This window comes from Echeneis naucrates, chromosome 4 (assembly GCF_900963305.1).
Source record: "Echeneis naucrates chromosome 4, fEcheNa1.1, whole genome shotgun sequence".
Classification (NCBI taxonomy): Eukaryota; Metazoa; Chordata; class Actinopteri; order Carangiformes; family Echeneidae; genus Echeneis; species Echeneis naucrates.
This window is the reverse complement of record NC_042514.1, coordinates 17447046-17460545: the sequence shown is the minus strand read 5'-3', so window position 1 is coordinate 17460545 and position 13500 is coordinate 17447046. Positions and strand designations below refer to the sequence as shown.

The 13500-nt window shown below is 39.3% G+C and overlaps 3 protein-coding genes across 5 annotated transcripts in view; 1 reads left to right on the top strand and 2 right to left on the bottom strand.

The window, feature by feature from the left end:
* The window catches only part of ap1m3 (adaptor related protein complex 1 subunit mu 3), a 28155-nt gene extending 25523 nt beyond the window's left edge, over positions 1–2632 (bottom strand). For both annotated transcript variants that reach the window (XM_029501064.1, XM_029501061.1), the window contains exon 1: positions 2401–2632. In XM_029501064.1, the coding sequence (XP_029356924.1) occupies positions 2401–2442 (42 nt within the window). In that variant the 5' untranslated portion in view covers positions 2443–2632. The remainder of the gene's footprint in view (positions 1–2400) is intronic.
* tie1 (tyrosine kinase with immunoglobulin-like and EGF-like domains 1) overlaps positions 1–13500 on the top strand; it is an 84157-nt gene that overhangs the window by 39643 nt on the left and 31014 nt on the right. Inside the window, exons 1-2 of one of the 2 annotated variants that reach the window (XM_029501058.1) lie at positions 9759–9865; positions 13054–13171. The exons of the other annotated variant lie outside the window; for it this stretch is intronic. The gene's annotated coding sequence lies outside the window, so the exon portion shown is untranslated. Of the gene's footprint in view, positions 1–9758; positions 9866–13053; positions 13172–13500 lie in introns of those variants that run through there. 2 annotated transcript variants of the gene reach the window in all.
* Positions 3927–12466, bottom strand: c4h1orf210 (chromosome 4 C1orf210 homolog). The gene is made up of 4 exons (XM_029501066.1): positions 12287–12466; positions 6903–7504; positions 6521–6718; positions 3927–5637 (listed from the first exon to the last, which is right to left on the bottom strand). Exons 2-4 carry the CDS (start codon positions 6958–6960, stop codon positions 5435–5437), a joined length of 459 nt encoding a protein of 152 aa, XP_029356926.1. The 5' UTR covers positions 6961–7504; positions 12287–12466; the 3' UTR covers positions 3927–5434.

Genomic DNA, 13500 nt, shown 5'->3' with positions numbered 1-13500 from the left:
GCAAATGCTGTGTATTTATGGTTACGTTTCAAAATTCATATTTTGATGTACAATATCCCTGAAAAATAAAGAAATACTGTCATCTCCTCAACAAAAGACTGTGTCCAAAATCACTCACTCGTTCCCTTCAAGACTTGATCATTTGCCCAGTGGTGACCTCGAGACACTTCATTACAGAGTCTTCATTGAGAGCTGCATGAGTTTTCCTTCGTAAAACGCAAAAGCAAAGCATTGTGGGATTGTTAGCAGCACCGAGGAAACTTTCTTATTCCACTGTGCATTTTGAAAGGAACATACAGAGGCTCGATTTACTCACTCATTCCCCAGAAGTACAAATAAAATTATGTGCAGCATCTTTGGACATGGCATAATTGTCTACAGCCACAACAAAGTTATTATAATTAACTCTGTGGGGTGGATTAAAATTCTGTAACAAATTCAATGTCATGTCATCCAACAATTATATTATATTTTTTATGCTTTTATTTCAGTCAGTAATTAGCAGAGAGGCCAACAGGAAGCAAAGTGAGAGAGAGGAATGACCAGCAGCATAGGTCCCAGGCCTCACAAATGTCAACTTAGTGGCACCACGGGAAAAAGCCAGAGGACTGTCAAAGCTATTAGGATTCATCCTCTGGGCTCCATGAATGTCTGCCGCAAATCGATTGGCCATCAATCTAGTTGTCTAGATACAATGCCACCGATGACAACTCAAAACTTCTGTTTGAACATGTTCACTTATTAAATATTCTATTGGGAAGCACTGGGAACAAACAACACCATGCTGATTTCAATAGCCTGACATTTCAGTCCACATAGCGGGTCCCAGCAGCCAGCAGTGTGCAGTCTGGTGCCCAGGAGCTAGAACTTAGAGGGGAAGAGGGAGGCCGGGGGGGTGTGGGGCCGATAAAGGGCAGAGGTGGAAATTGTCTTCTGGAGTAACTGTGCGTTCCCAGGCAAATGTGCATACAAGAGTGACCTATCTATCTGTGCATGATTATTGATTGCAATTATTTTTATCTGTGGTGAGGGTTTGGATATATTCAACCTTTCCAGAATTTCCATTAAGTTCTTTCTAATCACTTTTCCCGCATCCACAAGAGGGAGAGGACCGAGGGTGAAGAGTTACTGACTTGCCTCAGGGCAGAGACAGACAGAGGAGGAAGGAGAGGGAAAAAGAGAAAACCTTTAATCTGTACAATCAGAGATGTAGGCTGTGCGGTACTGATCCTTTTCCCCTGACGAGTATTGTTAGGCACATAAGACTTCTTTAGCAATTCCTTTTCTTGCTTTCAAATAAATTTACCCTGTGAGGTTTATATGTGAAACTTAAGAGGAAGAATTCATTGTTCTCTTTTTTTCAAACCATACTACTGCATATAAATCAACTCCCCTGACAAGAAAGCAATAACAACAACAACAATAATAATAATCATCATCACTTTCATGCCACATCACTTCCACAATTTGAATACAAGTGAAAAAACTGTTTGTCAGAAATACAATAATTGATTATTTTCCTAATCAAATAATCTGCACATCATTATTGCTTATGATTGTCATTTATATTTTTCATTGCAGGACTACATTTGAAACCAAAAGACCCAAAACCAAGGAGTTGATTTGTTGCTTTAAAATGACCAATTCCAATCAACAGAAAATTAATGAATCAACTACTTGCTTGAGTCCAATTTCAATGGGAAATGCGTAACATTTGCCAGTTTCAGTATCTCAGATTGTGGAGATTAGATGCTTTTGTCTCTCTTTGGCTCAAAGAAAACAGGCAATGTGAAAACACGCAATTTTGGGCTGTAGAAAATTTGATTTTGGGAAGTTATCTTCATCTTGACATTTTGTGGACAACTGTCCGATGAATGAAAAATAAACCTCAGCAGATTAATTAGGCAGCGTAGGCAAAAAGCTGTAACTAAATGAATGAATCAGCTGATTGATGACGCAATGTACTATCTCGTGTGTTTGTTTGTTGTGCTTCAGATGAAAAAAAATCTACAGTGTGTCATCTTCATTTTTTTAAAGTGCTTTGAACGTTTTAGAGATGAATGTTAAGCACAGAGAGAAGTTCGAAACTTTGAAATAGGACACATCACATGCGATAAAGGCCGCATGGCTGCACAAGAACAACCCGGCCGTGTGTGCTCACACAGCGGCCGAACGAGTTTAGCAGGTCGAGCCTCTTCCTGACTCACACGGAGGGACGTTCACAGCAGCCACTTGGCCTTTAAGGAGGAAATACAACCCGGATAGATCTACAGTTGTTTCAGTTCAGTCAATTTAGTGGCTCCCCTTTTTTTTTCGTGTTTGGTAAAGTACTCTTTTTCTTGAAACAGATGCTTCGTGATGTCAACTTCGCCACCAACAACAAGTCGTCCCCAAACTTACCTTTCCCTTCAGGTCGAGGATAAATATCGCCGACGCCGACATCTTGGGAGAGAAGAACACTCGAGTCCGATCACTAGCTGTGGTGAATAAAAATAAGTGAGATGTGTGTCTTGCTGAGAGAAATGGGTCACTTGTGGACGGTAGTGTTGGCTCCCATCATCCTTCTTCCTCCTCTCCTCCGGTCTCTACAGAGACGGTTTCCACCGAGTCCCTGCCTTTCCGGACACGCGCGTCAAGCTGGCTGTGATGACAGAAACACCACTTCCGGCTCCGAGCTGCTGGCGCTGTTTGGCGTTTGTTGTGATGTTGGCTCGATTTGAAACGTCCATTTCTGAAACGTTTCAACTCCACTGTGGTTTAATTTCCAGAGGATCAGTAATGATACTCTTAATCCATTTTGTTTTCAGCGCGACTTTTATCTAAAGGAAACTCTAATTCAGAATTTACCTGTAAAATGATTTTTATTTTCTTAAATCATTGCCTTTTGTTGTTGTTGTTGTTGTTGTTGTTGTTGATCTAATTCACACTATTCCAGGGGAAAGTGATGCCCAGTTACCCAATAAGCCTACTTTCATTTGAGTAACTAATTTAATCAAATATTATATTCTATAAAATATGATGTATTAGCATACACAATAGTTGATAATAATATATTAAAATACTTTAAACATTTACCATTCATTTACATGTAATGTATCAGTGGTAACAATCAAACACTGCATATTATATAACAGTATATCCTTCTGAACAGCATGTTTAATAAGTGGGTCAACTTCGGCTGCTGAATCTTCGGTATATTTTCCTACTATGGCTTTAGTTTAGTTTGAACACAAAACCTTTGTGTGGAATTTAATATGGCACCTGAGGTATTTCTCTTTCCTTTCATTTTTTATGATTGAAAAAAAAAAAAATCTCAAGACAGAAGCTATACAAACCCACAACCCTTCGAAACACAAAGTTAAAATACCACACGACATGACAGCAATTGCAGCTCTTACATCTAATACTCTAAATTAAAAATGAATCCATATGTATACTATATAATCCCTGTTATGTTGTTATCCATGAAAAGGAAATCTGGTGTTTTGTTAATGTGCAGCCTGGATGAACTGGCACACACACACACACACACACACACACAACAGCCATGCACGTTATTCTATTTTGAAGGTAGAGCGGTTGTTCCGGTGTTGCCCCGGCTCGCCTTTGTGAACTTGAGTTGCTGTTTTTGGGTGGGAGCTTCTCGTCTGACAGCTTCACACAGACCTGTCAGACCGCTCTCATCAGCTGGATGGTCTCTGGGGATCCGGATCGCTCCGGGCTTCTTTTCTGGTTGCGGTGTCAAGCTTAATTACAGTTGTTGATTGCAGTGTTGGGGAAGTTTAAAAAGAAAGGTGTGTGTGTGTGTGTGGTGAGTTTAGTTTAAGACCAATGAAGCATGCAGCCACACGGTGGAAAAACTGTACTTTTCTGAAGTTGCATTCATCATTAGAATGTATACATTTAGAAAAGGCAGATGAACCGGATGACTGCTCCATTTTCAACTAGTTTTATTGAGGTCACCCTATTTACAATTTATTGACAAAACCATAGTTTGAGTTTTTCTGAGAAAACCTGATTTCACATGTATACCAGCCTACATCTTAAAATAGACAAGGGTGAAGAGTAACTAGTTGCAAGTAGATCTACAGTCTCTATACATTTACATCTTGTAGTCCAACAACAAAAATAAAAATAATTCTATGGAATCACTTCAAAAGTTAGAGCATAACAGTAATGAATTTGATACATCATGATTAATTTCTGTCAAAGTCCCTGAAACATACAACAGTGGTGACACCTTGATCCCACCACAGCTTTGTTGCTCACCTGACTACCCTCCATAAACTGTGACCAATTGAAAATGCTGTTTATTACAGCACACACTGGTCATGGATTGTATCAATTGAAGAAAGAAGACAAAAGACGACAATAGAGATATGACACGACCTGTACAAGAAAATCAACAAATCAAACAACTTGGGAGAATCCGATGAACTGATGAAATGGTGACTGGTTAGTGGGGCAACTGCAAAATATTCAATACAGCCCAACCCGAACATTGTTACATACATTCATTCGTTTATCGGTTTCCAGGTCATGGGGCTGCTGGAGCCGATCCCAGCGGGCTATGGGGTCACCCTGTACATGTCTCCAGTCCATCACAGGGCCAACACACAGAGAGTAAGAGACAGACAACCACTCGCACTCAGACCAACGGATAATTTAGAGTCACCAGTTAACCCAAACATGATGTCTTTGGACGGTGGGAGGAAACCTGTGCAGGCACAGGGAGAACATGCAACCTTCACACATGAAGGCCCCAGGCCTGGGAACCGAACATGCGGCCTTCTTATTGTGGGGCGGCACTATGCCGCCATGCTGGCCATGTTATGTACAATATGTTCTATTTCTTTTTTTTAACTGCGAGATTTATTTTGTTGTATTTAGCAAACAAGTTTTAATTTTATTCTTGACCTGATTAGTTATGTGCGGTGAGCAAAAAAGTGAAATGAGGATCGAAGGCAGTACAGCAAAACAACACATACAAAAACTATTTTGATATCACACTGTTGATATTAATATTCCATATTGTGGAATATCTTATAGTCACAGGACCTTGACCTCTTTTTCACTCTTCTTTTGAAAAACTTTGCCCTTTTGACTATCACTTCAAAACTGGAAACATAGGGTTAGGGTTACATACATACATAACATATTTAGTGTTTCTATTGTCAGTATGCTGAAAAACAAGGCACGATAAACCAGATTTGTATTTAATGTCCTACGATTATGCTAAAATTCCCTTTAGTGGGGACTGAGTAAAATGGCCACACTATGAGAACTACTCTTTGCTGCTGCTGTAACATTAGGACCCTCTGGAGAGCTGGTATTTATACTGACAGTACAAATCTCAATCAAACAAACAGAAAACTAAGGAGAAGGTGGGAGTGGATTTGGTGGTTTAGTCAAGCAAGAGCACACACACTTCCTGCTAAGCAATGGAAAATTCAATCTCATCCATCTCTTCCTCAGTGTCCTCCATGTTCTCCGCTGCTCTCTCGGCCCTCGCTCTCTCGCTGGCTGGGATATAGTTGTCCTCTATGAATCCATCATCATCTTCCTCACTCACAGGAGGGACAATGCGAGTTTGCCATCCAGTGTGCATGGCATACTCCATCTCTAGGCCTCGAGGCACTTACAGAAACAAGAGAGTTGCAGTGAATTATGAATGTGATAACAGGTGAGATCTATATTTCATTCTGATGCAGGACATGGAAAGCTGTAATCACATTGATGTACAACTCGATTTATGTGATCAGACCAGCTTTGACAGAAATTATACCAAGTTAATGAGAATTTAATGATTATTTTTACGAACTCAAAATCAGGGATTGTGTCATAGATACATGGCACCATTTATTTGTTTTTGTTTAGTTTTTTTTTGTTTAGTTTTTTTTGTTTCAGGTCAATCTTGTTTCTGTTTTTTTTTACCCAATTATATCATTACAGGGTTGGCGATGATATTGCAGTGACATCTTGGTGAAATTATTTGGGATTTAGTTTAGTTTTGGGGGGAAGTAAAACAATGTGTGGCATGTATGATATAACATAAATCACATCTAACAATAATATTTGTCACCAATAATCTCTAATTATTTGCTCTGTTGTTGTATTCTTGAAGGAACATCTGGTCATTTACTTGCTCAATGCTCTACTATGTTTACCATTCATAATTTTGCCCTGCGACCCAGAAACTGATAAGCAGTTGAAGATGAATGAACGAATGAATAATCAGTAATTTTGTCTTGTTCGTTCTTTGATTCTAGACAGGTAGAGTAGATCAGGTAGTCAATCCAGTGATTCATATATCATGCATTTGAAATCGTTTTATTATTTTGATATTCTGTTATTTATTCCAGAATTAGAATGAATCCTCTCTCTGTAAAATGTAAAATAAATAATCTTTTCTGTAACCTTAGGAGAAGAGGTTTAGGAAATATAACAACAATCAACTTTGATTTACTTGGAGGTCAATGTGTGTAAAGAAAATGTGCATATAAAACAAAACTAAGCAAACCTGATTCTGGGTCACAGTGGCTGACATTGTCTGCCTCCTTCAGCCTTGTGTGCCGGTAGCTGGCAAAATAATTTCGAACCACCTGGCATTTAGCCAGAAGGGCAATTAGAAGGGAGATAGAAATTGCTGTGACCAGGACGCCCAGCAAAAATTCCCAGTTGTGACTGGTATATTTGCCTGGCTGGTTTGTCACAGTACCTGAAACAGAATAAATAAATCACATCCCACTTAGTCACCGCATTGTGGTGGTGAGGCAGTCACACGATGGAAAACACCTAAATGCCCAAACCCAGTAAAGCACTTAGAGGAGATGTACCCAAGACTTTGCTCTCCAGCTCGTCTTTACCAAAGACAGATAAATTGTATCTGACTGAATTCTTACCATTTTGTGTTGCTGTTGGTGTGGTTGTTGAGAGTGTGGCATTTGATAACAGTTCCATCTGGCTTTGCTCTTGTTTGTGCTGTCTCTTCTGAGAATGGGAGTGTGACTTCTCCTGTGTGGCTCAATTTGCTTCTTGTTGGATAAGACCTGTTATTGCTTTGGGGCACCATTAACTCTTGCAGGAAACCATGGGACATGAGAGTATCCTCACATGTATGTCAGAAGAAGAGCTATTTCTGTGAGGCGGTAGTGAAGAGCTGCTCTCTTTCTACAAGCTCCAGCAGGGTCTCAAGAGTAGGATTTCAGACCTTGACCCACCAGCGTTTGGGGAACGGCAATCCTGGTTTGTGGTGGCTATTGTTGTTTTCAGTGGATAAATGGAATCTGATAAAAGTGTTGCAGAACAGGCATCTACCCAGATGAGAGAAGTAGTTCAGTGGAAGATTTTTTCTGCCCAGGAAGGAGTTCCAAGCTCCACTAGGTGGCAATGTTGAGTGACAGGATTCTTCAATTCAGTACCAAGTAAAACATGATAGCGGCATTGTCATCCCATGTGCGAGCAGAAATACAAGCCAGAGTCCTCTAGTTCCAGCGAAAAGAGGCTATAGAGAAATTAAGAAACAGAAATAGAAAATTAATGTACATACATTCTTCTCATTTTATACTGTTGCTTGCAAACACATCACATAAACTCTATCGCTAAACCACAATGCTTCCATATCCCATGTGCACTGTGGCTTTGAATTCTCTTGGACTCTTGTAAATGCATATTTAATTAGTGAACCACACAAAAGAACATGAAAGATAAAATGACCTAAATATTTCACTCAGTATCTATGAGGAGCGCGTCATCATAGAGCAGAGATGCTGCCTGGGTCCCCTAAATCCAGAAGTCATAACTGACTATGAGCTGTCAGGAACTCGTGACGATATCATCCACAACAGGAAAAGTGTATCACAAACAGGAAGGCCCACATACTGTAAGACCTTCCTGCGTAGGTCTAACTGACACATAGCACTGGCAATATCACTCATTGTTGCAGTTGCCTGTGTGTGTGTGTGTGTGTGTGTGTGAGAGAGAGAGAGAGAGAAAGAATCTGACTGTATTGCATCAAATCACATTAGGTTTTAGTTTTAAATTCTGAGAAAAATTAATTTAATCTTGGCAGCGTGAGAGTCATTATTCAATTTGTTTAATTAGTGTGATGCTGGATAAAGTAGTTAGCTTAACACAAAAACAGTAAAAGGTGGCTCTACCGTATCAACAGATCAATAATATCAATGTCATTTTTTGTCCTCAGTTTTTCTCTAAAACAAGATTTAACATTGCAATTAGTGAGCTGTAGAGCTTCTGGTAGAAAGAGCTAAAATTTTAGACAGAGCCAGGGGAGGTGTTTTTCCCCAGTTCCAGTCATTATGGCAAGCTAAGCCAAAAAACTGCTAGCTGTATATTTAAAATGCAGGTATAAGGTGTTATCAACCTTCTCAATTAACTCTCTACATAAAAATATGCATATTTCCCAAATTGTAAGGTTATTTAATGTTTTACAAACCTCCACAGTTTTCCCCGTCTGTTTTGTCCTTGTTTTTGCTCTTATCCTTGTCTAACTGTAAATTCATTACATTTTCAGAGCAATATCAAAACTGCAATAGTTGCTCGTGATGCAAATATAAACCTGTCATGCATTCCAGCTTCTGTTTGAAAAGAGAAACCTTTCTGTAAAGATATTCGCTGATTTGCCAGACATTTGCATGCATGAGGCAACAGGTTGGCTTTCTATATTTACAGTTCAGATGGGAAAAAGTCACAACAACTTCTAATCCATGCACTACAGTAACTCTTGTTTGACAAGCTGGCTTCAGATATTCCAGGTGAAGGTTTTTTAGAGACTTATGTGTATCTATCATATTAGCACATTGTTCACTTGCTACCTAACCACCAAAATATAGTTTCCAACAGTAGTTAAAGATCCTTTGAGATTGAAAAGAGAAGGTAGAATATTTGATGGCGACAACATGCTGACAAAATACTAATCAAAAAAAGTTTAAATCCTGAATTCCTAATTTTGCACATGTATAATATGTATGTTTCCGCAAAAGGAAAAGGATCATACAAACCATCTTTGCATACCATATTTTTGGATTATTATAATCAATGATGCACTTCCATGTTTGCTACTTTAATGTAAGTGCTATTGACTGATGTATAGTCCTTAATACAATCACATTTTAAGAACTTTGCGGGTGTCTTGATCCTTTTGTGGTACATTTACCATGTTAGGACATTTTTAACGCTCTGACAGTTTTTTGCATGCAGGGATATTAAAATACATGTTACAATGCAGCAGGGGTGGATGATCCATACTAAAAATATGAATGGAAACATAGCAATAGCTACCTGTGCAGTAGCACATAATGGAGAAAAGAAGAAAGAAAGAAACAGAAAAAAAAAAAACATCATGGGCTCATAGCTCTGTATTGTGAAGACGACTGAGCTGAAAGAGGCAGAAAACAGCAGCATGTCAGGAAATAAAACAATGAATGGGGCAGGTTTGGTGGTTTGAATAGACCTGATAGGATGATCGCCCTACAGGTGAGGCAGTGATGGAGTGATGCGAAGTGCCATCTTCCACCTATTTCTGAGTTTGGCTACACAACTGGACTTGCGTGCAGCTTTCTCTCTGACAGAAGAACGCCGCTGGGCTGAACCGGTGTTGACGGCTCCTCTCTCGCTTGGTTATTTTGTCTAACGCTGACATTTCCCAAATGTTTGTCTTTCTTCGCTTATTGTCTGTGGACACCGGAAGACGCTGTTCTCACGGGCTTAAGGCGCATTAACGCTCAGAGGGAGGAAGGAAAATGGCAGAACACCTGTTCGCCGAGCAACGTCAGGTGCACGAAATACCCATAATGCAACACGCTGGGACTGTCCTTTCAAAGACGGCTTTCGATAACAAACACAGGTAATGATGTCTTTGTTGTTTACACGAAAATAAAAATAATTTTAAGTCCAAGTTTCATAAAGGAAAATAATTTCTAGTCCTGCAACTCAACAGGGAGTGTTAATATACATTCAGGATGACTAGATGTCTTGAGAAAGTTACAGTAGAATAAAAAAAGAGGAATTGTCTACACTCAGTTTAATATTATGTACTGATGTAATGTATATCATTGGCATGTTTTCAGTTGATGTCACCTTATTTACCTAAATATTTGTATGAAATAATTTGGCAAATAAAACGCAAACTAGGTAAACATGGGTCGGTAAAAAGAATTGGCCACACACGTATAAAATAATGTCTCCCAGCTTTGAACAATTCATGAAAGTCACTTAGAATCGCTCACATATTTTCACCCAAAAATGTGGCTGCCGCTTTCTTGGTCTAGATTAATTTTTATGCCTCAATATGCCTCCCTTTTTTTCGGCCCTAAGGTGTTTTTTCACAGAAAGGCAGGCGGTTCTGCCAGCTTTGTACCAGCCATTAGCTCTCTTCCCTTTCGTCTTCCACAGCTATTCTCTTCAGCATTGTTGGCTGTAAACACATCAACCGGGCTTCCTTTATCTTTTCCTGTTCTGTCCTAACACAGGCAGAGAGGAGAAGAAAATACATACACCAAGTAGCACTGGATCAGGAGCCATAGCAGGGAAGCCGGGGAGGAACTGTTTGTGAGCTCTGCTGACAGTGCTACTGTACACTCACTTGTATTTATGTGTGCATGCATGTGTAAGAGGCTACATTTGAGTCTGTGTCTGCATGCCCCGTTTATCACTCACAAAGGAGTCCGGTTTGTTTGTTTGTTTTTGTTTCAGTGCCCCAGCTTGTGAGGGGAGTGTCAGTTTATAGACACTGACGATGGCCAGAGGGTGTGAAATGTTCTCTGTGTCATCAAACTGAATTAAACATTGAATTTATATTCTGCTCCAGCAGTATGATTATAATCCTTTGAACAGACTATTTGACTATGAGCTATTTCATGGTTGGTAATTTGATAGTGCCACTTAAGCCAAAAAAAAAAAAAAAAAAAGCTAACATCATAGTGCATTTCTAGAATTGATCAACACAAATTGCATTTGACAAATGATAAAAATTATACTTGACCATGCAAACATCTCTTTCTCTTCCTCTCTATCTGGCTGCAATAATCACAGGCATTCATTCTTTACACATAATAGCAGAGCCGTCCTTCAGTTGACCCTGGCCTAAACAATCTACAGAACAGCATGCAGAACTCCCTCTTTCCTTCTTATCTCACTGCCAAGTTCTGTATTTCTGTCTTGCTCTGAAAATGTGTGGAAGAGTCAGGCAGTGCTATTGCTTGTCAGTGATAAAGCAGAAGGTCTGATGGTACAATGCAGAAAAACAGCTGGAAAAGTCATTGTTAATGAGCATGATTATTTCGAGTCAAACACTGAAAATTAAGCTCAGTCTGAAGCTGAGATAAAACCATGAATATATATGTATAAAAACTACCTTTGAATAATAAATAATATATTGAAGCATGGCCATAATAGCTTATGCACCCAGAGATGTTTAGTCTTATCTGCCAGTCCTGTAATAATGTTCATTAAAGCTCATTAACAACTCATTACATAAAAGCCACTGTGAACACAAACTGATATTTGATATTTAATGGTTAGCTGTAGCACCTGGATCCTTTATCAAATTAATGCTGGAAAAAAAAGATGTGTGTTTTAAAGACTGTATGAAAGACTGAACAAGTGTGAGCTAAAGAAAGTGAGCCATTAAAAGTGTAGCAGTGTTTTGGGTTGTAACAGTAAGTCGACGCCACTAACAAAGGTGTAGCCATGAGGACATGACTGTTCTGGATATGGACAGCAATAATAGTATAATTTATAATAATAATTTTGATGCTGAAATTATGTAACAAATTATATTGCGTAACAAATTGAATGGCTAAAATCATTGTGGCGGTTTGTCCCATCTTGATAAGGCTATCACCAAGTGCAGGTTACTAGGACACTGAAATGTAAACACTGGTAATGGGGTCTTTTCTGTGTTGAGAAAGCATGGGCTTATGCAGTGTCAGCAATCTAGAATGTGACATATGATCATTTGTTACATTACACATGATTATATATATTTTTAAATCTGTTTTGTTCTCTGTGTCCTTAAGTTTACGTGTTGTTCTTATTTAGTAAACTAGTTTTATTGATATGCATGAAGTGTCCCATCAGCATCGTTGTTTGTGCTTCGTCATATTAAGCATGATTTGGTATTTGGTAATTAGTGTGGTTGGCAGTAAAAGGTACAACTCAAAAAACAACATCAACAAAAGAGTCACATGATTTTTACATAGTCTAACACAGAGATTGACACAGAACTCTCTTATTTAGACAACCTGCTGTTCATTTAAAGTCTTACCTGGTCACCTGTTTTCTGTGGGTCCCTACAACTTCAGCGAGATCCCCTGGTGTGTGTCCACTCTCGCATTCAATGCCTACCTTCCCTGCATTTTCTACTGCAACGTCTGTAAAATGGAGAAATGTGTTCAAAGGTTGAGCAAGCTGTACCCTGAAGGAAAGTTAATATTTAACTTTGTGACTAAGGTGTGTTCTCTCCCGCCCACTGTTCCTCCTCACTGCCCAATAGCACAGCAGACCTGGCCATTGCTAGTGTTGTCACTCAGACAATGTCAAACCAGGAAGAGGTGAATATGGCTTATGAGTAACATGTCTGTTACTGCATTGCAACAGCCATGACATATTTACAACTGAAAGTGTAAACAATCTGTGGAGCCTGAATATAGATTGCAGATACATCCAATGATTATCTTGTTTGATATTTATTTTTTGTAGCTTTTGCTTCTTCTTTTGTCTGCATGTGTAAATGTTTTTTCCTTAGCATGCTCTGCTGGTTCCACAACTTGCTTTGTTTATATAACATGTAAACCCTTTCCCTCAGTCCTTGATGAGGGAGGAAATCGGACAAGATACACTCAGTGGTGACAAGGAGTTTTGTTTATTTGAGATGAACAGCCTTAGGGGGAGAGAGTAGAACTCTGGTGGCTCTGAAAGGAAAAGTGAGGTGACCCTGAAAACAATAGGGCTGCTTCCCGGTCACTTTGCAGTGCATGGTGCATCTTAACATCCCCCTTCCTTGATCATCCTGCCTCCCTCCATATGTTCCAGGATGCTTCGGCTGCACGCCTTGGAGCAGATGGCAGAGATGAGGAATGGCTGAGATTGTGAAGTGATAACTCAGCATCAGCTGAAAGAAGCCGGAGGGGTTTCCCACCACTGATACAAGGTATTGTTTGCTGTTGATTGTTGGACTATGAAAGTCATTCTTTCTCTTTTCAAAGCCTTTAAGACACATAAAATAGATCGCATTAAATAATGTATCCATTAAACTGGGTCATTCCAGAAGCGATGTAAATGAGAATGAGAAATGGGTTTGTTTTTTGTTCCTCCCTTTTCTTTTTTGTCCAGTTGGGGTCAGCAGAAACAAGCCAGATGACAGGAGCGCCAGTATTCCCTTTCCTTTTGTTTCTGTTTTTCCCTTTAACTAAGTCTAAGGGAAATATGATGACCTGACAGACATTAAGAACTGCTCACAATTCATTTGTAAAATGTCCT